This window comes from Myxocyprinus asiaticus, chromosome 15 (genome assembly GCF_019703515.2).
Source record: "Myxocyprinus asiaticus isolate MX2 ecotype Aquarium Trade chromosome 15, UBuf_Myxa_2, whole genome shotgun sequence".
NCBI classification, from domain to species: Eukaryota; Metazoa; Chordata; class Actinopteri; order Cypriniformes; family Catostomidae; genus Myxocyprinus; species Myxocyprinus asiaticus.
The window spans coordinates 42,757,624-42,783,350 of NC_059358.1; the positions used below are offsets into that span (position 1 = coordinate 42,757,624).

The 25,727-nt window shown below is 41.7% G+C and overlaps 1 protein-coding gene across 1 annotated transcript in view; it reads right to left on the reverse strand.

Annotated features, from left to right (window-relative positions):
* The window catches only part of LOC127452537 (transforming growth factor beta-2 proprotein-like), a 78,105-nt gene that overhangs the window by 10,745 nt on the left and 41,633 nt on the right, over positions 1-25,727 (reverse strand). Inside the window, exons 2-5 of the mRNA XM_051718059.1 lie at positions 23,500-23,663; positions 16,367-16,499; positions 6,667-6,777; positions 3,889-4,057 (exon numbers count right to left, since the gene is read on the reverse strand). Coding sequence (XP_051574019.1) covers positions 3,889-4,057; positions 6,667-6,777; positions 16,367-16,499; positions 23,500-23,663 — 577 coding nt within the window. The remainder of the gene's footprint in view (positions 1-3,888; positions 4,058-6,666; positions 6,778-16,366; positions 16,500-23,499; positions 23,664-25,727) is intronic.

A 25,727-nucleotide genomic window follows, 5' to 3' on the forward strand; every position in this document is an offset into this window, starting at 1 on the left:
ATGGCGGTTGTGTCACTAGTGCGCAACAGTCACATTAAGAACTGATATTCCAAGAAAACATATAAACATTTCAATAAAGACCTAGCATGAGATTTTTTTAGCGATTATTCTCTATATACTCCCGTTGAAACCACAAAGCAGCCGACTATTCCTTTAATTTAAAAAAAAAAAAAAAATGTAATTATAGAACTCCCTGTGAAGATCTACATTACCCATAATCCTGTAGAGACATATACCAATCAGAGAAGTTGCTGTTACCATGGAAACGAAAACCTCATCAAAAGCTAGCAGCGACTGCTCATTCCCATAAAGCATTGCAAATGATGTAACTGAATTTAAATACACCTTTGTCTTTTTTTCTAGATTTTCATATACATTTTTGCTTCAAATCAAACTCTGTAATGTTTTGATTAATCTCGTATTGGTTCGGCTGATGGCTTATCATAGCTTAACTCTTTATCCAAGAAGTTTTTTTAAATACCTTTAGAAAAATGAATGGGAAAAAATACTTCCAGAATCACGTCCATGAACAAAATGGATGTTACTGTTACGATCTATATCTCAGGAAGTATAAAATTAACAGCACTTTGGTAGAATGTGAGTGAGAATGTGATTGTGACAGGAAAGCAATGGCCTGAACTGGAGAGAATACAGCCTCTTTTTATTAGAAGACACTTGTGTCACTTTTAGTTTTAATCCAACAGTGAAACAGTTCCAGTTCATTGATTAAGTTCAGTCTGCATTGGTACAGTAGGTGGGCCAGTCTGCTTTGATATGCGGCCCATCAATTACATAATCCTTTATTAAAGTCTGTCTGATTCTAACTAATGACAGAGTGCGCAGAAGTGCTGGGGTGTATTAAACATTCTATGATTTAAATGAAAGATTGTGGGAAACAGTGTGGTGCGCCATTCAGAAGTGAATTGAGAATGCCTTTAAAATTCCAACCCAATTCCTGAATTGTAATAGACAAGCAAACAGGATCCATAATTGAGAGGAAGTAGAATTAAAATGTAATGAATTTTTATTTTGTGTGGGGAACATTTTGTGGTGCTTTATGACAAAAATGTAAATCTGTTTTAATGGCTGTGTTACTTGACAGTACTGAACTTAATATGTAAGAAAGTTGTAAAAGAATACATTTAACAAAAACTTATTCTACATATCAAGAAATAAATTGCTAATTAGTCATAATTAATGTAATTATTTGGGTTTTGTCACAAAACTTGTGTTGGACTAATGAAATGTATTTGTTATCAGTCACTGTGTTGAATTTCTTTGAATTGCCAGTCAGTAAATTTTTGTAAATTGATCTTTATGTGGATTGTTGTATGTATTGCTGCAACAACAATGACTTTATTTCACTTTCACACAAATCACGAGTAAAACGGTAGATTATTAGTTCATAAACACTTACTTTTTGCCCTACTCCTTACACAATGCTATCTAATGACATCTAAACACTTTTACTATAGCACTGACTTGCAAGGCAATACATTCAGTCTGGTCTCATGAAATTTACGTGACCATTGCAACGTTTTTGCAAAACTGAATTTGCGTGCTTCATTACACGTTTGGCTGGAGTTTTCAAGTGAAATGACCAGCGGGGGGCACCAAAACTGGGCAAAATGAGGTTGTAATCAGACAAGGTTTTTAATGTGAATTTTAGATGGAGGTTTTCATAAGTAAAGTGTACCTCTGTAACCTAAAACTTTACCCTAAACCTGACTAATGGTGTCCTAAAAGATAAATGAGAGTTTAACAAAACAGATATCCTTACCCTTAACCAACACCTAACCCTAACCGACAGTGTTTTAAAATGCCAATTTGAAATAAAAAACAGAAAACACACATTAACTTAAGCAACCATGTCATTTTGTGTCGCTCCTATGCCACTTTCACTTTCGTGCACCTTTGCCTGGACTCGAACCATGGCTGTCGAGCCCAAAGTCCAACACCCTATCAGGTGAGCTACCAAGCAAGCTAAAGAATAGGTATTGGAATAAGGGTGTATATGTAGGTGGGTCTGTAATACAAGTGTTAAAATGTTTAATTTTTCAAATCATAGAGTTAAAGTAAAAGTGTTTTGATATCATAACATAGCGGGGGGTGAGTAATAGAGTGAAAAATCCGTTTTTATAAAATCAAAATCAGCAATTGTACTCGTAATTTGTGTGACAGTGATTAAACCACACAGATGTTGTAGCACCTCTAGTGTTCACTTCACCAGGAAACTGCAGCGAAACAAAGAAAGTGGCACGTAGAAGTCAGTTTGCAAAAATGTATATAGAGGAATTTTATGAGACCAGGCTGGATACATTTTAACTTTGCATTACATAACCATCTTTGTCATCGGATCAAAGAGGATCGAAGAAAGAAAGGGGCTCTTCACACCCTTGCGCTACAAAAAAAGCTAGATGCAGCGCAACAAAAAGAACAGAGTGCATTTGAACAAATTTAGCACTTTTTAACTTGTCACGGTGTCTAAGAAGAGCGGTGCTCCTGCACAAGATGCTGAAAAACAGCGGGACACTTCACAACGGTTAAAGACATTAGTCTAGCGCATGCTTACATAGGAAAACATTGTGTGGAAAACAGTGCAAATGGACGCAAAAACATAAAATTGGGCTCGCCTACAAGTTCCTAAGATCCTTATTCTGGCTTTTCCTATGTGGCATGTAAGAGGAGGTTTGCACTGAAGTTCCTAAAAAACAGACTTCATCAACCAGATCACAGTGTTCTCCTATGACAACAATTTACTTAAAGGTAAGACAGATTTGTGGCATGCCCGCCGTGGCATTAGATGTGTGTGATCTTATTATGTATTGGAGCATTGTGTGTCATATAATGGGAAATAGGCTACTTTAAACCACGCAACACAGATTTTTCAGTCTTTACTGTAATTAATAAAGTTGATCTTTTCTACAAAAATGTTTGAAATGTTTTTTTTTTTTAATATTGCCAATCATGAAATTTTGTATCCTAAATAATTAAACACATTTCTGCTATTGCTATTGGCCTATTTACAATCCAGCTGCATAAAGATAAGCAACCAAGAGATGAGAGTCAAGACAAGAGTTGATATGTAAGGAATATTCTGAGTTCAGTAAAAGTTAAGCTCAATCGACAGCATTTGTGCCATAATGTTGATTACCACAAAAATTTATTTAGACTTGTCACTCCTTTTCTTTAAAAAAAGCAAAAGTCGAGGATACAGTCAGGCACTTACAATGGACGTGAATGGGAACAATTTTTAGAGGGTTTAAAGAATCTTATAATTTTATAAAAGCACTTACATTAATTCTTCTGTTAAAACTCATGTATTATTCCAGCTGTGAAGTTGTTTAAATCGTCTTTTTACAGTAATTTCAGGGTTTTAGGGTTTGTTGATTGTCATCGTCATGGCAACGAAGTTGTAAAATTGGCTATAACTTTAAACAGATGCGGTTAGTAAGTGATTTTATGACACTAAAATCATGTTTACCCACATATTGATTATGTCTTGTGTCTATACTTTTAACATAAAAAAAATTGGCCCCATTCACTTCCATTGTAAGTGCCTCACTGTAACCTAATTTTTGCTGTTTTAAGGAAAAGGAGGGATGAGTCGAAATAAATTTTTGTGGTAATCAACATTATGCCACAAATGCTGTCGATTGAGCTTAATTTGTATTGAACCCGGAATATTCCATTAATTGTAATGAACAACGTGATTTCATTTTGCTAAAATGTTACCAATGTCACCGTATTTGTCATTAGATCAGGCTACAAATTCCAATTCAGCATCCTGTGGGGTGTGGCCAATTCAATTCAAATGCATGAAAGAGCCCATTCCTAATTTCTGAATGTTGTGAGAGGTCAGTTTAGCTGTTTGGGTAGGTCTTGTACCTGGAGCAGAAGGCTGCGTCTAGTGCTCGTTTCTGTCTGTGGCTCTTGTGCTGGGACTCTAGACGGTATGATGGAAGCAGCATCAGCAGCAGGTGTGGAGACTGGCCACTGTGTCGCCGCTTCTTAAACATCTTCAGATCTCCTCCATGCACAAAGCTGTCATCTATACCTGTAAACCCGAAATCAGCCAATTAGAGGATGCGGATGAGAGCACACCTAATCTATGACACCTTCAAGGAATTCTTTATCGAAAGCATTTTTGACATGCTGTCAATTATTGAAGGAAATAAGCTTATCCTGCAGTTTGTAAAAACAAACAAGACAATGCATTGACAATTACAATTATGCATTCAGAACAGAAGTCTATGCTGTCAGTAGAGGTTAAACTGGAATATTTATTTCATTTAGAACCAGTGACTGAGCTTACTGTACTTGATTTGCTTAATAGGCTATTAAAATCAGTTAAACTTTTTCTATAAGTATTCACATCATTGGTTTCGTCTCGTACAAACCAAATTGCCAACCCAAGCATAGCAGTGTTAATTTTTACACTGCTTTGTGTTTTAGTCTTTTGATGAAAATCTCAAGTCATATTCATTCATTTTAGTCCATTTTACTAACTTTAGCCTTAATTAACTTGATCATTTTAGCATAATTAATGCGCTAGTAAAGCGCCTTAGTTTACCAGTGTCCAGCTTTTTCAGAAATCCCCAAAATACTATGACTATGATCATTTGAATCAACCACATTTAACGACGTTTTGTTCTTTTAAAAACATTGTTAATGTATTGGAAATATCTCACAGTGTTGTTTATTTCTTATCATATTTTTATCACAGTATGTTTGAATTAAAATCGTTTAATTATTATCATGATTTGTAGGCCTATTTTTCGTCTTGTTTTGTCAGTAATATCATTGACGAAATTAACACTGAAGCACAGTTAACCAACACTTACATTTTCATTTTAACACACCTTATATTCCTGAGTGTCTATTTGGCGGCTGGTGAAAATATGCACCCAGACAACTTAAACATTTAACTAATACAATTTATAGTAGCTTATACAAAAGTCAAATAGGCAAGAGTGTGCACACACTTGACTAAATTTATGCTTCTCGTAATCTTAAAACCTAGTGATCTGAAGATATATATATATATATATATATATATATATATATATATATATATATATATATATATATATATATTATATATTATATATATACTGGATGTCTAGCATACATGAGAAAACATTTAATAATGTTTAATCCTCAAATGCATGGGTGATTTGACAATCATTATTACATATCTTGGGTCTTTAGTGACCCAGCACATACTGTATATCTATCTCAAATTGATGTACAAAATACAATACAATATATTTTGTTATATTTTGATGTTTTCATTTTCTAATATCAAAGAAATTATGCAACAATTGATAGAATAGGATTCATTACTTTGAAGCAGAGATTTAAAGGTGATGTAAGCAATTTTAGCGTTCTGAAGCTTCTGAAGAGTCGTTGAATTAGCCACGCCTCCTCATTCCAAAACCCTGCCCTCCACAGAATTTTGAGACCAAAACCAAGCAAAAGAACAGCATTGTTTGTTCCTGTGGCTGTCAAATTCAACAGTGGCACAACAGCGCCCTCAACTGACAAACATTATAAATCATAGCCTCAATGATCTGCTTCAAATACAACACTATGAGAACGAGCAAAATGATTGACAGGTGAAAAGTGTCAATGACCGCGGTCCGCAGACACATTTTTGTTTGCTGTTTACAAAGTCTACAGCTGTCACAGAGACTGGTGAGATATCTCAGGACACTTATTTCATGAATATCTTTAAGGGAGTAGGAACATTTTTGCATACTTCTCCATGGAAAAATCACTTACAGCACCTTAAATGAGATGCAGCTTGCTGCCAAATGCATACTCATGTACACATTTTTTATGAAATTAACAAAGAGATATATATCCTGTGATAGTGAACTTATATATATATATATATATATATATATATATATATATATATATATATATATATGAAATAATCATAAAAATATGATTTACGGAAGCATAAATATATATTGCAACACTATTACAGGTCACTTATGACCCTATACACTCTTGGAAATTAGGCAATTAGATTTGTTTTTTCCTCGCAATTTTGGCTTTTTTTTTTTTTATTGTTACTAATCGATATTGTTAAACTATTTCTAATAGAAACATCAAGGTTCTAAAGTAATCAAAAAAAAAAAAAAAAAAAAAAAAGAATGAGGTAGAGGCGGTGGAATGAGGTCCTGGGTCACTTAAGGCCTGAAGTATGCATTTAAGGGTTAAAAAGTATCCCAGTATGCACCTGATGAAGATGGTTAAGAAAATGGCTACTTTAAAGAAGCTCAAATAATAGATAGTTTTGATTAGTTAAAGGTTTTCTGGTCATTACATAAGTCCCATACTTCTGTTTGTGTTATTTCACAGTTTGACAATTAGGACTTTAGTTAGACTTCCCTATTATTCATAAATGTAGAAAATAAATAATAAATAATGAGTAGGTGTGTCCAAATTTAAGATTAGGAGAGTACTTTTCAAGAACTCCCCAGCCTTTCGTTTGGGGGGGATTCAAATATTAATTAAACCCCATCTATCCTGACAAAAGTAAAATCTGATGAACTTCATGAGAACACATATTTCCCCTTTTTCTCCAAGACATACACACACAGAGAAACACCCGAACACACAAACTAACTCACTCGCACCCCCACCCAAAGCCACCTGCAAAGCGTGTCTCCAGCTCTTCGCTCTTGTTGGGGATGATGTAATTATTTGACGGCACAAATGTGCAGCAGGGACAGTGCAGACTGATCTTAAATCCATTGTTTCTGTCTGGTGGGAGAAAAACAGTGAGAAAAAAAGCATGCAGCGTAAGGTTAGATAATCTCCAGCAGATAAATGAGCTCATTTCTGGTGTTGGCTCGTGATATAAGTGAGTTCGACTCAGATAGCCCACTCCCATAATCCCTCAGGAGTCACACACAGTCACTGCTGTCTCTCCAGCATTCATCATAGTCACGCTAGCAATGCTCAATATCTCCTATGCTGATCTCTCTCTCTCTCTCTCCTGTTGGAGATCAGCTGGACTCGACCTGTTATGAGCTCATGAGCTGTGCAGTGTTGGGGAAGCTACTTTAAAACTGTCATAGAAGAAATCTGTAAGAGTATTCAGCGAATAAATTAATCTGGTTAGCAGATCTCAGCTAATTGGGTCTTGGAAGAATTTGATGGAAAATGTTTCAGTATGAGTTCTTATCTGACTTTCGATAGCAGACTTTGGCATCTTAGCATATCTGAGCACAGTTTGAGACATTGTTGAGATTTCTTTTGAAACTCTAGAGGAGACATGTGAGATAACTGGAATCTTTTCTCAGGAGAAACATCTGAGAAGCAGGAGTCTTAATTACAGCTTCATACCATGTGGCCCAAATTTGGTTAACTACTAATGAAAATGGGTCAAATTTAAACATTTATAAATGAAGCCACATTAAGTGCCCCACATCTCTGTGATTTAACAATATAGGGCCTTAAAATGAAAGTTAAAATTCAAATGTAAGACCGTCAATGCAACTCCATGGACTCTGATGTTAAGTATGGTTCCCTATCTGTCACTCACTCGATGTTGTGTCGATGTAGTGACACTAGGGGTCACTCTTGGGAGCCTGAGACACCTCTGGTCTTTGATAAAAGGCCAATGAAAATTGGCGAGTGGTATTTGCATGCCACTCCCCCGGACATACGGGTATAAAAGGAGCTGGTATGCAACCACTCATTCAGATTTTCTCTTCGGAGCCGAACGGTCATGCTCATTGAGCTGAATACTACTGTTCATTCACCTCTGCTGGATCTGACGGCGCATTTCAGCAGCTTATTCCTCTTCTGCACTGGTGCACTGCAGAGAATGCCCCTGGGTGCTTCGGCAGAAAAACTAGAGAGTATATTTTCTGAAAGAGCTTTTTCCCCTCTAAAAGAGTATATATTTCTCTAAAAGAGCGGCACACACGGAATGTCTTTTTAAAGACGCGTCTTTTTAAAGATGCCTTTCCAATTGTGTGTTATTCCTGGTTGCGGTCGTTATCTCTCAACTTCGGATGGTCATGATCGCTGTCTTTCGTGTCTGGGCGCGACCCACACGGAGGAAGCGTTTGTGGATGGTTCATGTTCTCACTGCGAGAACATGACCATGGCAACGTTGCGGTCACGGTTTGCTTTCGTAAGAAAGCAAGCCACCCCAGTGGTTCCCCGCCTCGGTCCTTCTACCTACGGGTATGAGGCCAGCGCGGCTAGCACTGGGGGCGATTTGGGGACCCCACCTCCCATTCCCCAGCACGCTCGTCTGCCCCAATCGGGCTTCCAGATGAGTTCGCCGGCTCGTCTCACGGCGAGTCTGGCTTCTTGTTCAGAGCCCGCGATGATGATGAGCTCTCGAGCGCAGCATCGGAGAGCGGGCTTGTCCAGTCGGACGCAGAAGCCTCAGCTGGGCTTCCCCCTTCGGGGATGATTACCCAGTCACAGGCTGATGCCGAAATGACGGACATGCTTTCCCGGGCGGCTTGATGATTGGTTTCCGGGCTCGCGGCGCTGCTCAAAGCAGCCACGCCCCGCTCCAGTGCCATTCTTCCCGGAAGTGCACGAGGAGCTGACGAAGTCGTGGGAGGCACTTTTTACTGCCCGGCCCCGTTTCCGCAGTTCCCCCGCTCTCACTACCCTCGATGGCGGGGTGGCCAGGGGCTATACGGTGATTCCCCCAGTGGATAAGGCACTCGTGGTGCAGCTATGCCTGCAGAGCGCCGCCACCTGGCGCGGACGCCCTAAGCTCCCGTCCAAGCCCTGTAGGCTCACGTCGTCCCTGACGGCTAAAGTCTACAGCACTGCTGGACAAGCCGCCTCTGCCCTGCATGGCTCTCCTGCAGGTCCACCAAGCCAAGGTGCGGGTAGTTCCGCCCCAGATTTGATGCAGGAACCGTGCTCGGCGACCGACCTCGCTCTCCGAGTGATGAAGGTCACGACACGGTCTCTCGGGCGGACGATGGCCACACTAGTGGTCCAGGAGTCCAACCTTTGGCTCAACCTGGTCGAGATGGGTGAGGCCGACAAGACACGGTTCCTTGCTGCCCCCATTTGCTGCCCCCACCGTCGAGGACTTTGCCCAGCAGTTCTCGGCGGTGAAGCAGCAGACGGAGGCAATCTGGCACATCCTGCCCCAGCGTGGCTCAAGATCCTGCACCCCATCTGCTTGTCACCAAGGGCGTCCCCCTGCGGTGACTGCACCGGCTCCACCGCAGCCCGCCCCTTTGGCCCAGCCCCAATGTGGAGCCCACCGCAGGAAGCAGACACCACCCATCTCACAGCCGGCGCCGAAGAACCCTCGGAGGTCCTCCAAGCACCCCTGAGACGGGCGGCCCAGGGACGAGGGAACCCACTCACGTGGAGCTGGTAAGAAGACCACTCAAATATCCTGGTGGAGGGCCGGGTGGAAAATCTTTTGTTGCCTTTTTGTTTGATTTCACTGCATGCCCAAGCGGCTGTGGTACCCAACAGTTCAGCAAAAGAGCGGCTTCCTTCCTCCCTGGGTCAAATACCCAGTGTGTACGGTCGTCACCACGACGACCGTCAACGGGTTTTTTCTTGCATGATTGGCGCTCCAGCGGTGGCCTTTCCGCCCCTAAGCGCCCAGCTGTGGCACACAGCCACCCCCGATGTGGCAGTCTCCATGGGTTACGAGGACAGGCCTCTTCCTCCCCCATGCCAGGCTGTTCCAGGGGTGGTCACAAGGAGCCAGGTAAGTGCTTCGATGTCCCTAGACTCAGCACGGCCACGACGTGGTGTGGCACCTTGTGCTCCGCCCCGCCACGAGGCCCCACCTTCCGGTATGTCCAACGACGTTGTCCCCTTGGTCCCCCTCGCACGGAACTTGGATGCGTGGCTCGCGCTTTCCAATCCATCGCAATGGCTGATCCGGACTGTCCAACTCAGCTACGCGATTCAGTTCACCAGGCGCCCGCCGAGGTTCAGCGGTATTCACTTCACCTTGGTGAAGGGCGAAAACTCTGCCACCCTGCATGCGGAGATCGCTACCCTCCTACGGAAGGACGCGATAGAACCTGTCCCTCCAGCCGAGATGAAGAAAGGGTTTTACAGCCCCTACTTCATCGTACCAAAAAAGGTGGTGGGTTGCAGCCAATCTTGGACCTGCGAGTACTGATCCGGGCTTTACACAGACTCCCGTTCAAGATGCTGATGCAAAAACGCATTCTGGCGAGCGTCCGGCATCAAGATTGGTTTGTGGCGGTAGACCTGAAGGATGCGTACTTCCACGTCTCGATCCTTCCTTGACACAGACCCTTCCTGCTGTTTGCATTCGAGGGTCAGGCGTATCAGTACAAAGTCCTCCCTTTCAGCCTGTCCCTGTCTCCTCGCATCTTTACGAAGATCGCAGAGGCTGCCCTTGCCCCGTTAAGGGAGGTGGGTATTCGCATTCTCAACTATCTCGATGACTGGCTAGTCCTAGCTCACTCTCGAGACATGTTGTGCGCACACAGGGACCTGGTGCTCTCACACCTCAGCCGACTAGGGCTTCGGGTCAACTAGGAAAAGAGCAAACTCCTCCCAGTTCAAAGCATCTCTTTTCTCGGATTGGAGTTGGACTCAGTCTCCTTGACGGCGCACCTTACAAACGAGTGTGCTCAGTCGGTGCTGGCCTGTTTGAAGGCGTTCAAACAGAAAACAGTGGTTCCACTGAAACGTTTTCAGAGGCTTCTGGGGCATATGGCGTCCTCGGCGGTGGCCACCCCGCTCGGGTTGATGCATATAAGGCCGCTTCAGCACTGGCTCCAGACTCGAGTTCCGAGATGGGCATGGCGCCACGGGACACATCGCGTGGCCATCACGCCGGTCTGTCACCGTCTTTTCAGCCCTTGGACCAACCTCTCATTTCTACGAGCAGGTGTTCCTTTAGAACTGGTCTCCAGACGTGTCGTGGTCATGACAGATGCCTCCAAAATGGGCTGGGGCGCTGTTTGCAATGGGCACGCAGCCGCCGGCCTCTGGATGGGCCCGCGACTGCATTGGCACATCAACTGCCTTGAGTTGTTGACAATTCTGCTCGCCCTGCGGAGGTTCCGGCCATTGATCCAGGGCAAGCATGTGTTAGTTTGGACAGACAGCACAGCAACGGTAGCATATGTCAACAGCCAAGGTGGTCTGCGCTCTCGTTGTATGTCACAACTCGCCCGTCGTCTCCTCTTCTGGAGTCAGCAGCACTTCAATTTGCTGCGAGCCACTCACATCCTGGGCAACCTCAACACTACAGTGGATGCGCTGTCACGGCAGGTTACCCTCAGGAGAGAGTGGAGACTCCACCCTCAGGTGGTCCAGCTGATTTGGAGTCGATTCGGATGGGCACAGGTGGACCTGTTTGCCTCCCAAGAATCCTCCCATTGCCTGCTCTCACTGAGGCTCCCCTCGGCATAGACACGCTGGCACACAGCTGGCCCCCTGGCCTACGCAAATATGCATTTCCCCCAGTGAGCCTGCTTGCACAGACCCTGTGCAAGGTCAGGGAGGATGAGGAGCATGTCGTCCTGGTAGCACCCTACTGGCCCACCCAGACGTGGTACTTGGACCTCATGCTCCTCGCGAGAGCTCCCCACTGGCGAATTCCCCTGAGGAAGGACCTTCTTTCCCTCTGGCACCCGCGCCAAGACCTCTGGAATCTCCATGTCTTCCTGATGCGAAGACCCCTAGAGATGCGCAGTCAGATCTGTGCTTTCCTTCCTGCAGGAGAGATTGGAAGGGAAGCTGTCCCCTTCCACCTTGAAGGTGTACATTGCTGCCATAGCAGCACACCATGACGCAGTCGGCGGTAAGTCCTTAGGGAAGCATGACCTGATCATCAGGTTCCTAAGAGGTGCCAGGAGGCTGAATCCCTCCAGACCGCGCCTCGTTCCCTCATGGGACCTCTCCGTAGTACTTCAGGGTCTACAGAGAGCCCCCTTTGAGCCTTTGCAGTCAGCCGAGCTTAAGGCACTCTCCTTGAAGACTGCCCTACTGACTGCGCTCACTTTCATCAAGAGGGTAGGTGACCTGCAAGCGTTCTCTGTCAGCGAAACATGCCTGGAGTTCGGTCCGGGTTACTCTCATGTGATCCTGAGACCCCGACCGGGCTGTGTGCCCAAGGTTCCCACCACCCCTTTTAGGGACCAGGTGGTGAACCTGCAAGCGCTGCCCCAGGAGGAGGCAGACCCAGCCCTGTCGTTATTGTGTCCGGTGCGCGCTTTACGCATCTATTTGGATCGTACGCAGAGCTTTAGAATCTCTGAGCAGCTCTTTGTCTGCTTTGGTGCACAGCGGAAAGGAAGCGCTGTCTCCAAGCAGAGGATCGCCCACTGGCCCGTTGATGCCATAACTATGGCATATCTCGCCCAGGACATGCCGCCCCCGGTAGGGTTCATTCTACCAGAGGTGTAGCGGCTTCCTGGGCCCTGGCCAGAGGTGCCTCTCTAACAGACATTTGCAGAGCAGTGGGCTGGGCAACACCCAACACCTTTGCAAGGTTCTGCAACCTCCGGGTGGAACCGGTTTCATCCCAGGTAATGGCACGCAACACAAGCGGATAAGCCCGGGATAGCTGGCCGGGTGTATTGCTTGCACATAGCGCCTTCCACCTCCCTTGGAGCTGAAGACATGCGCCATTAATTCCCAGTAGTGTTCATAAACTTTGTTCCCTGGTTGACTTCCTCCGAGCCCTGTGGCAGTCGAGTGTTCGGAGAGACTCACTGCCGGCCCAGTACATGTGCTAAGAGTCCTGTTCTGGGGTAGGTGCTCCGCATGTGGCGGTTCCCTGTAAGGCTAACCCCATGTGATATATATCTTCCACTAGTTCATTTCCCTGTTAGCAAACTGCATCTTCCTAGGGCAGAGCCCCTCTGCCCCAGTCTCCATGTTTGTAGTAACTCCTCGCCCGTTGGGTAGGATCTACCTTGAAGACTCTCTACATGGTCGGAAAGACCATGTGACGTATTTTTCCACTTAAATATCCCCCCCTCTCTTTGGGCGAGCTGTGGTCTCCGTGGTGTCTTCCCCTTGGGAGGGGCACCCCCCGACTAGACCTGGCGGCCCAGTTGGATAATCCCCCTTCTTTTTTAGGGAGTGGAAAAAGAGAAGGGGAAAAGAGGCCACGACTGGGTTAAGCTTGTCTCTATCTTTTGGGTAGTCGACTTGTCCCCAAAGGGCCGTTCGACACTCATAACTATGTTGGGGGAGGTTACGTGTCGACTTGGTGTGCTGGCTATGAGGCACACAGTAGTCTGCCCACCACACACCGCCAGTTCACGTAACACAGTTCAGCCAGTTGTGACATTTCGTATAGGGACCCCTAGTGTCACTACATCGACACAATGTCGAGTGAGTGACAGATAGGGAACATCATGGTTACTTGTGTAACCTCCATTCCCTGATGGAGGGAACGAGACGTTGTGTCCCTCCTGCCACAACGCTGAACTACCCTCTGAATTGGCCGGACCTTATATCGGCTCCTCAGCATAAAACCTGAATGAGTGGTTGCATACCAGCTCCTTTTATACCAGTATGTCCGGGGGAGTGGCATGCAAATACCACTCGCCAATTTTCATTGGCCTTTTATCAAAGACCAGGGTGTCTCGGGCTCCCATAAGTGACCCCTAGTGTCACTACATCGACCCAACGTCTCGTTCCCTCCATCAGTGAACGGAGGTTACACAAGTAACCATGACGCTTTACTTTAAAGCTGCACTACGTGCAATTTTTTTGGTTAAAAATGAACAAATTGCCATTATTGATTGAGTACATAAACAATCAGTGTTCAAAACAATGTTCAAACTTTACCCCGATTCACTTTGGTAAGCCTATAAAAATTATTTGTATTTTGAGCTGTCGGGTCGGATTTGGCGCGAAATTGCTGGCTTCTGTCGTTCATCTTTGCGTCATTACTTCATGTCCGTAAGCACAGGAAAGAAGCACCGGCTGTCTAATGTTCCAGCAAAGGACGCTGTTCAGTTCAGTCAGTCACAATCACAGTTCCGGACAGCATCATTGCAGTCTGGATGGATGTTTATCTGTTATCCGTTAGGCGAAGTTGTTTACCTGCTATAATGCTTGGATACAGTTTTTTGTCTGGTAGGGTTGTCATGCTTTTATGAATCGAACATTACCCGTGTTTTTACCGATCGTGATGTATCTACGTTATAATATGAAGTTACTGTGCATGTTTGCTAATATGTATGACTTCTGAAATTGACTTGTAATAGTTATATTGCATATTTAAGCATATTATTTTCATGTTTAATAAAGTATTGTTTTTTATCCCATCATCATTACTTATGAAATGAATCATGTTTTTAGTTTACAGTGTTATTACAGTTTCACTTGCTTTATCAACTGAGGCTTTACCTGTGTTAATTTTTTCAGTTTTTCGTTTTAGTCATAGTTTGTCTTTTGACAAAAATGTCCTTTAAAACTAGTCAATATTTCGACATGTCATATTCATTCATTTTAGTCAGTTTTACTCATTTTTACAAAAATGACATAATTTTAGTAAATGTAAATAACATCTTTTACTTGATGATGCTGTGCAAAATGGACAAAAAAGTGACAAACTGTAACAGACCAAACTTTAAATAATATTCAAACATTCAGATTTTTTTTGATAAACTTTAATAATGTCAACATGTACAGTATCTAACATACAGTATGTAGTCTACATATGGTCCTTGTTGTGAAAAACCTGAGCTCCTGAAATAATAATGTATAGTATTGAAGTATTATGACTGAAGTATTAGTACTTTTTAGAAGTCAGTCTTCTGTACTGTGAATTCTTCATGCTTTAGAGATGTATTAATTTTTCGTGAAAGCATACATTGCGTATAGCATGTTTCTTATGGAAACAGCATTTACACAGCACAAATTTCGCAATGCAAATTATGCATATTCTGACTAGCGCATCGCTTCACATTGCAGATGTAAGTTGTTCCATAAATGTTGTGGATATATTGATGAATCTCGTGTATAAATAGGATTAGTTTGAATGAGGTGTTTAACCCATTTCAAAGTGGTTCATTTTGCCGACGTTAATATGTTCAACTCCCGCAGCTCAAGAGGAGAAATGCCCAACACACTGGATTAGATTAATACATATCAAAACTTATTCTATATACAGATTCTCAAGATGTTTCTTCTTCTTTTTATATCTTGCACTGTTAATATTGTGCAGTATCTTTTATATCATCATATTTTCGTCAACAGTATGCTTTAATTATATGAATTAATTATCGTCATGAGAGCACGTTCTGACTCCGGCTCTGAATATCTTCCAGTCATGATCACAAAGAGGCGATAAACTCAAATCATGAGATTCATCCACCAGAAGAGCAGTCGAAACACAACTGACATAAAGTGTTCTTCTGCAAATTGCTTGTAATTTTAAATTTCAACCACAGATGTCGCTAGAGAGCACAAAGCTTTAAAGAAAACTACTTAGCTTGCGATGAGAGATGGTAACATTGTCCAATCAGTCCATTATTTTATCTTCTTCTTTACGATAGATACAGTGGGTGTTTTCCAAATGGCAGTTTTGCACCCTTGAAGGGCACTGCAGGAAGGCGACGCCACTCGAAAGTTCATTCCAAACAAAAGTAAGAAAAATATTTTTTTTTCATGAAGAGACCTTTTACAAGACTATTAGGGAACAGGACTGTGACGAAGAGGAGGGCAGGGCACACCCGGTCCCCATTCTGGCTAATCAGCCGAGGAGAGGGATAAATGCAGCCGGATTCGGCAGTTCGAGAGAGAGAGAGCCACACACAGCTGCCGTGTGTGTGTTTATGTTTGTGTCTTTTAAGTTTTCATTAAACATTATTTTGACTGCTCAGCTGGTTCCCACCTCCTCCTTGCCCATTTTAAACCATGTTACAAGGACATTCATACAGTACTTTCATGCTTCCTTTAGAGTGCCCACATCAAGAGATCTGTCCTTCGAAGGGAGTAGGGCATAGGGATGATCACTTTCATTTGGAATTCGCCCAGTATCTATACCAACTGGCAGGAGCGGATTAATGCACCGGCTAAAAAATTTAAAAGATTTATCTCATTTTAAATATGTTTCGATATTTTCACTGAAAAACAAAACAAAAACTGAAAAAAGTGTGTATATTCAGTTCTTTAATGTCTATGATTTTTCCAGGCCTTGAAATCACAATTTTACAGTTCCCTGATAACTCCATTTCCAGTTTTCAATGAGTGTGGGAACATGCATCTGGACCAGCTAATGACAATAAATGACCAACTTGGAAAAGCTAGAAACCAGCAACCACCTGTTTTTGCTGGATTTTCCTACACAAACATGCTAAATACACTATAACACATCTCCACGTTCAAACTGCTTTACCTCTGTGCAGCAGCCATTCACTGACAGCCTCCGTCACATCAAAGGAGAGCCACTCCCCCTCCGTACGGGTGTGCACCACCTTGCTGTCAATGTAGCGCTGTGTGGGTGACGTGAGCTCTTTATGACCTAAAATCTAAAGAAACAGGAAACACATCAGCATTGGAACCTGACAGACCACAAACACTGTCCTCAATAGAGTGCAACAATCCCATTCATTTTCTCCAATTCTTAGCAATAACATACAGTATAAACCTTTCAACACAGCCATTTCTTTGAGCTCTGAGATTGTTAAGCAATAATTTATGATTTTGTAGGAGCCACAATTCAGTGTGATTTCAATTTTATTTAATTCATCATAACAAATACTGTTTAAAAGCTGAATTCTCTATGCAGTACTACACTACCCACAATCCTGAAGAACAATCCATCAATCAGAGAAGTCTCTGTTACCATGGAAATGAAACATGCAGTAAAAGAGCTCAACAGTAACTGTCCACTCCCCTGAAGCAGTGCAGATGATGTTTTTGAATTGGTCTAAATATGCATATTGAAATATTTTGAATATGTACTTAAAATATATTGTTGTTTTTTATTGTCATTTGCAATGCTTCATGGGATGAGCAGTTCAATTACTCAGAGACGTTTTTTCACCCAAAAAATTTAAATGCTGTCATAATTTACTCACCCTCATGTTGTTTCCAAACCTATATGACTTTCTGTCTCATGCGTAACACTAAAGGAGATGTTACTTTAAAACATGCTAAACAAAGCAAGTTTTTGTGCAAACACATAAGCCATTGTGAGCATGCTTCTCTCACTACACACTAGACCATGCAACAGACATCAAGGTTTCACTGATACATTTTAGGCTGTCTCTCACAAAAGCTATCGTATTGTATGCCTTCAGAAGACTTGGAATATGATGCATGGACTTCTTTAATAATGCTTTTAGAGGTCTGCTACCCGACCAAGCCCAACGGGACCCGACAAACCATCAGGTTTTGATCCGGGTTCGGGTCAGGTTTTTCCAAGTATAAGTTCAAATAATTTTTTTAAATGAATTAAAGTTATTATTATTAATAATAATTCGATAATAGTTCATAATAATACAATAGATAATAGATAAGGTTGCCCTTAGTCCATGGAGACTCGTGTTTAGTCTCTTGCCCAGTCAGTCCTTTCTAATACTGATTTCGCAGCACCTCAATGAAAACGGCATGGTTCATCAATGGTAACCATTCAGCCCAGCTATAGACCTTTTTTGCTTCAAACTGAAGACTTTTTAGAATTCCCTATGGAGAACATGAAAGGGAAAATACCAACGTTGGTGAAAAAGTGTCCGATCACTGTTGCACTCTAATGTAAAGTACGTGCCTGCCCCCGTTCACCCTGTTTAAAATGGTACCCTGTATAGTGCCTCAAACAGCAGTTCAACGGGTGAGCAATCCCCCCCACCACCCCATCCCTTCCCCCCATCAGATGCTTCCTGATTGATTAGCCAGGGCTAAGAAATGCTTGGAGAGGCTGTGGTGTCGGAAACAGATGCTGGACAGGGTGCACTGTTATTCCTCTATCCTTCAGGGCTGCGTGTTTACATTGGACTGCACACCTCTTAATGCGTAAAACATTGCTTCAGCTGTAACACTTCAACAGCTCTGCTTCTCTCCACCAGGCCATGGAATGGAGAGCCTCAGACAGAGGCCAAGATGGAGATACTAATTCTAGCATTCTTAGAATGGAGATACATGGGTCCCTTAACCAGTGGAGGGGCTTTGGGGGTATTTGGGAGTCTAGTAACTGTGAATATGAAGATAAATCTCACTGCTGAACTGCAATAACACTTGATTGGGTTAACAGCAGAGCTTAATAATAGATATGAACTAAAACACTGTTGACAAACAGGATCACTTTACCAGTGCTGATTTATGGACTGGGATAGTGCCAGGGGTCTCCAAAGCCTCTTTCGGTGTTCAGCTTCCTTTGACAAAGTATTGAGGGCCCTTAGTGGATCAGACTGTTTTTAGCTTGTACTGTTTTTCAGTGAGAACTTCTGCCTGCATTCTGTCAATGTACGGTTGTCAGTTTTGAAAATAAAACATTTCAAACACAGACACAGCACATTACTATGTGTGTGTCATCTTCAATTTTAATGCAAACAAGTATCTTATGTGTTAAATAGCGTGGCGTTTTTTAGTTTTTTTACATACGTATTTATTTAAATTGCATTTATATCTGATGAGGACCCCCACATTTAAACTCATGTCTTTAAAATATTTTGTTGTATACATTTGTCAGTGGTGAACACTAACCCAGTCATTCCACTCACATCAGGAAGGTATTACTCAGTGTTTAAGACATTTAAAGGAATTAGATTTTTACTATAAATCTCCACATTTGACCAGCCCCATCCAGCAGGTGGCGATATGCACGATGAATGTGAATCGCCAAAAAACAAAAGAAGAAGAATGTGAAAGTAAAATTATAGATTTATAGTAAAAAAGGACTTAAATATTGATCTGTTTCTCATCTACAACTATCATATCGCTTCTGAAGACATGGATTAAACCACTGGATTACGTTTATACTGCCTTTATGTGCTTTTTGGAGCTTCAAAATGTTGTCCACCATTCACTAGCATTGTGAGGACCTACAGAGCTGAAATATTTTTCTAAAAATCTTCATTTGTGTTCTGCAGAAGAAAGAAAGTCATACACATCTGGGATGACATGAGGGAAATGATGAGAGAATTTTCATTTGTGGGTGAACTATCCCTTTAAAACAGTGGTTCCTCAACAATCAAACTCTGAGGTGGAAAGATTCTTTTATTTAATCAATTTAACGTTGGTCTTAAAACATCCAAAGAGATTATATGAATTAATAACATCATGAGAGCAATGGGAACATTAGACTATCATTGTTTATTTTGTGCAATCTTTACGAAAATACAAATGTATTTCTTTACGAACGTTTTTTGTGGCATATGGCCCTGTCATAATCTAATGTTTTTTTTTAAGGTGCTTTATGTACCGTTTGTTTATGTTATATTTTTACATTTATTGAATAAAGAAGTAGTCAGACTCTTTGAACTGTTTGCTTACACAGTTGTGCACTCTCAACATTGAAACCACAAATGTGTGCTTTCATCCGGTCGAATAACATAAAACCATTTTCTTTGTTTCATCATCTCTGGGAACTCACCGGAAACTGAGGATGGGTTGATTAGATTAAGTATTTCTGATGAATTGTAAATTAAAATCAATACAATTCCACATTATGATCGCTACCATAGATAAAGTTTCTTTACACAACAAACACTCAACGAAGCAGAGCGGAACTAGCGTGAGTGAAAAAGGTCTATTCTATTCAGTGTCAATATTGATTCCTGGGGAACAACGCTGGAAAACTTCAATAGCTTTTTTGTAGCTAAGACTTTAAGGTATGTGGGCTATACCTATAGAAACTGTCTTTCAAAAATAAACCTTACATGATGCATATTCACTGAAGTAAACTGTAGCCCAGGTTTCCCTTACTGTATATACATATCACATTATGTAACCAAAGCTACAAATGGTCAAATGAACAATTTCTCCCTTTTTGTGTTCTCAACTACATTACAGCTAGCAAGCTACCTCATTAGCCTGCTAAGTTACACTACACAAGATGCTACTCATAATTATAACAAACCTTCATAGAATTTGAGGCTCTCAGTATTAGATATCTTAATACCCTATTTCTTTACATTATTTAGATTGAGACCGTGCATGACAGACTGCGTGTGCACACTGTTTCTATGAACGTGTGCGCTGACTGACCGCCGCTCTTGTGTAACATCAGCTATGCTCAGATAATCTTTGTTGTTTATTTCATTCGTTAAATCCTTTTGCAGTTTATTTCCCTCTCTAACTGTGATTCAGCAATACAGAGAATTACTGTAAATACTGATAAATATATATTTGATGATGAAATCATAACACAGGCCACAAAAGATGGCTCGAGGGCTGCCGCCAGACTTTTTAGCAAGTCAGTCCACTGTCGGCCATCTTTGGAACGCTCCCGGGAGGCTATTACCAGTCATGACAGTGCAGCTCCTATCTGCTTGAATGGGGAACACCGAAATCTTAAAGCCAGGCTTTCTTTTAAACTACATATTTCAAATCAGCTGTAAAATCTGATGACAACTGTATCATAAATTGTGCTTCTTTGCCTCATATTACGCCAAAAAACTGAAATGTTCCCGGGTTGTATAGCTAATGCGTATGTGCATTCTTGAGTTGATTGACAGGCGATGCCTGTATCAAAAAGGTGATTAGCTCTTTTACCTGTTGGACGCTTATGGGGCTTTTCCACTGCACGGTACAGCTCGACTCGACTCGACTCTGCTTGCTTTTTGGGGGTTTTCCACTGTGGATAGTACCTGGCACCTGATTTTTAGTACCACCTCAGTCGAGGTTCCAAGCCAGCCGAGCCGATACTAAATGTGACTTCAAAACCCTGCAGATCACTGATTGGTCAGAGAGAATCATCACTACCAGCGTCACTGGATTTGCGACATGGGACATCAACCCGCTAGTTTTAAAGTTAGCAACAGTGACAGCAATATCATTTGTTCACGCGACTTTCGAATTGTAAAAAGAAATGGCTATGCGCAAAACCACACTGTGGTCAACAAACAAGGTGCAGATGTTCCTCTCATTAGCGACGAATGAAACGACGCGAAACAAAAAAGTCTTTCAGGAAGTGTTTCAGCTGTTGCCGCACCGGACCTACCAACAGTGTAGGGAAAAGTTTAAAAAAAAAACGTAAAAATAACTACAGAACCATCAAGGACCACAACTGCTGGAGTGGTTCAAACAGAAGAAAGTGGAAGTGGTTCGACCAAATGGACACTATCTATGGCAATAGACTGGCAAGCAATGGGAGGGAGAGTGCCCTGGACTTGGCCACGGTGTTGTTGGAGTCCACGATGGAGCATGGTACGTTTTGTTACGTTAACTCTATATTCTGCTTGACCAACTACTGGAAAGCTTGCTTCTAAAACAACCAGGCCAATTTAACTGTTACACTTGTGTAAAATCACCATGCAACAACTGCTTTATGCAGCACAATGAGCTAGTAGCTAACAGCTAGAGGTCGTGTTATTGTTTATGGTCAGTAATATTTATGTCGCATTTAAGATGATGTCACGGCAGTAGAGGCGGCACAACTATTACGATCAGCCTACAGTATAATCCCACCCATGTTGAGGCGGCACTAAACTGCAGTGGAAAAGCAAGCTCAGAAAAGTAAAGCGAGCAGAGTCGAGTCGAACCGTAACGTGCAGTGGAAAAGTGCAATTAGAGCTCCTTGTTTGGGCGTTCCAATTTCTCCCAATCATTTAAACAGAAGTGGCCCATCTCTACTAAATAAATAGTCTCTGCTGCCGTGTGTTGAGTAGCGCTGTCCTAGAGACATCAGATTTGGCAAGATGGTCCCAAATCCCCAGCACTACTCAGGTGCACACACACCCCCATCTGACCCTAGGTGGTGCTATAATACACACATTTTAAGTTTTTGCTCATATCGTCGCACTCGCATGGGCTACAATCAATATTTTCCCCTGATTTCCTGAATAAAGCAAAACCAAATATATATCATTTCCAATTTAATTTCCTTATATAAAATTATTTTTCGGAATTTAGTTTTCCAAAAAACTGATCAATCTCCTCCTAGACGGTTGGTCCGATCTGCACAAAATTGCAATTGCATGCATTACATTGTGGCTGATTGGTGTAAGTTGAAAAGTAAATTTGAATCAGAATTCTTTTGATAACGTTTTATCTAAATGAGGGTCTCTAAACGATACCAACAAAATTTTGTGTGAATCAGACCAACTGTCTTGGATGAGTTTGAAAAAGTAATAAATACTGTATATACTTATTTTGTTTGGCTAATCATTGTAAGTCTGCAAATACAATATCTAAAGTACTTAGTAATGAAATGACTATCTGCCCCTGACAGATCTGTTCTTTCAAATTTGGCTTTTTTTTCTCTCCACTTTTCCAAACTGCTCAAACCCCAATATTTGCCGCTTGCGAATATACTATAAGTATTGGAGTACTCTTTAATTATCACTGTATTTACTTGATAAGCAACAAAATGAGTGATAAAAAACTCTCTCTAGCTTGCAAACTCCCTTTAAAGCCTCCCTAACACATTCACCATCTCAGTGTTAGTGTGGTAGTGTTTACTGCACCTGTCAGGACAGACCCTGACACATGAACAGAGAGGGTAGGGGAGCAAGGTTAAATGGAGAGGCAGGTGGGAGGTGGGGAGCACAGACCCCGACAGCACTGGGATTTTATTCTGCCCTCGAGACCCTCCAAACTCTAAATCACCAAACAGCATTCCACCCTCACTTCTCTCCACACACACATAAAACCCTGCTGATCAATGGGCCGGAGCCCAACGGCACGCTTAAGATAAATAAACGAACATACGAGCAAAGACGAGGAGGAGACGAGAGATTAAAAAGCGCATTAGCGCTGTCACAAAAGAGCTTTTGCTGCGCACCTGAGCCTGTTTGACGTCAGAGTTCGATTTGTTTGGTGGGTGTAAAAGCAGTTTTCTGAACACGTCTGGGGTATGATTGAAATGAGTCACAATTAATAAGAAAGCAATCTGGCCTAACTTGAGGAAGTGAACTGCATGCTGCTGGCTACATGCAAGAGTGTTTCTTTTGAATATGGGTACATAGAATAATGAAATAGTTTAAAAAGAAGCTAAACAAGGTTCATCCATTGCGTGTTGCTGAGCAATGCAAACTGACAAAATGTATTTCTTTTTTATAATTTGTGTATTTTATTTTATTTTTCGGAGCCATTTCAGAGCTTGACAGCCCCAGTCCCCATTCACTTTCATAATATGGAAAAGAGCGGCCAGGATATTCTTAAAAAAATTCACCTTTTGTGTTCCATGGAAGAAAGGAGGTCATATGGGTTTGAACTACATGAAGGTGTATAAATAATGACATCATTTTAATTTATGGGTGAACAACGACTGCAGTCCAGGCAGAATTGTTAGCGAAGTTGAATGAGTGGATCAAGTGAATTGAAATGCTAGATTGATGAAGGGATGAAGGAGAAGAGAGGACTGACCTGGTAAAGCTCAATGCGCTGCTCAGACACACGAGCCTTTGAGTTCTGCAGTCTGAAGATCCTGAGCTCGGCCTTCACCAGGTTGGATGCGTTCTTCTCCATGGAGCTCATGTCAAACCTCAGTCTCCTGAAGTACGGGTTGTAATGTGTTGGAGAGATGACATCTGCAGTACACAGTGTAGATAGTGTTACTGACACACCAAGACTGATGACTTGTACATGTTTGTACAACAGGGTTGTGAGCCATTCAGAACTGAATTAAGAATACAAATTCAATTCCTACTAAATTCTGGGATTTTAACTGAATTTGGGCAGCAAACTTGAATTTAAAGACGTAGAATAAAAATGGAATACAGTTCAAAGAAAATCATATAACTGTTCCATGTTTAGTTTTATTTAAGTTTTTTTTTTTAATCCTCTTTTCTCCCCAATATGGAATGCCCAATTCCCATTACTTAGTAAGTCCTCATGGTGGTGTGGTTACTCACCACAATCCGGGTGGCAGAGGACAAGTCTCAGTTGCCTCCGCTACTGAGACAGTCAATCCGCGCATCTTATCATGTGGCTCGCTGTGCATGACACCGTGGAGACTCTCAGCATGTGGAGGCTCATGCTACTCTCCGCAATCCACGCACAACTTACCACGCACCCCCATTGAGAGCGAGAACCACTAATCGCGACCACAAGGAGGTTACCCCATGTGACTCTACCCTCCCTAGCAACCGGGCCAATTTGGTTGCTTAGGAGACCTGGCTGGAGTCACTCAGCACACCCTGGATTCGAACTCATGACTCCAGGGGTGGTAGTCAGTGTCAATACTCGCTGAGCTACCCAGGCCAAACGCATGTTTAGTTTTTAATAATGCATTTCATTTTTCAATATTACAGGAAACATGTTATCATACATATTTCCACAAACATTACATGACATTAATAATCTGTGTTTGAAATTCCACCTATACAAATTAGTATTCAATTTACTTCACTATATTTAATAGATTTTCATTTTATTTTCATTTTATATATATATATATACTACCGATCAAAAGTTTTGAATCACTTGACTGAAATGATTCACATGATCTTAAAAATCTGAAGGCATATGCATGAATGTTTGAAATTAGTTTTGCAGACAAAAATATAATTGTGCCACCATATTAATTTATTTCATTATAAAACTACAATTTAATAAAAATAAAAAAAAAAGGTTTTTGAAATTGATGACTTGGACCAAATAATAAAGAAAAGCAGCCAATAAGTGCCCAACATAGATGGGAACTCCTTCAATACTGTTTAAAAAGCATCCCAGGGTGATACCTCAAGAAGTTGGTTGAGAAAATGTCAAGAGTACATGTCTGCAAATTCTAGGCAAAGGGTGACTACTTTGAAGATGCTAAAATATAACACAGTTTTGATTTATTTTGGATTTTGTTTAGTCACAACATAATTCCCATAGTTCCATTTATGTTATTCCATAGTTTTGAAGACTTTACTATTATTCTAAAATGTAAAAAAAATATATATAATAAAGAATGAGTAAGTGTTTCAAAACTTTTGACCGGTAGTGTATACAGTTGTGCTCAAAAGTTTGCATACCCTGGCATAAATTGTGAAATTTTGGCATTGATTTTGAAAATATGACTGATCATGCAAAAAAACTGTCTTTTATTTAAGGATAGTGATCATATGAAGCCATTTATTATCACATTGATGTTTGGCTCCTTTTTAAATCATAATGATAACAGAAATCACCCAAATGGCCCTGATCAAAAGTTTACATACCCTTGAATGTTTGGTCTTGTTACAGACACACAAGGTGACACACACAGGTTTAAATGGCAATTAAAGGTTCATTTCCCACACCTGTGGCTTTTTAAATTGCAATTAGTGTCTGTGTATAAATAGTCAATGAGTTTGTTAGCTCTCACGCGGATGCACTGAGCAGGCTAGATACTGAGCCATGGGGAGCAGAAAAGAACTGTCAAAAGACCTGCGTAACAAGGTAATGGAACTTTATAAAGATGGAAAAGGATATAAAAAGATATCCAAAGCCTTGAAAATGCCAGTCAGTACTGTTCAGTCACTTATTAAGAAGTGGAAAATTCAGGGATCTCTTGATACCAAGCCAAGGTCAGGTAGACCAAGAAAGATTTCAGCCACAACTGCCAGAAGAATTGTTCGGGATACAAAGAAAAACCCACAGGTAACCTCAGGAGAAATACAGGCTGC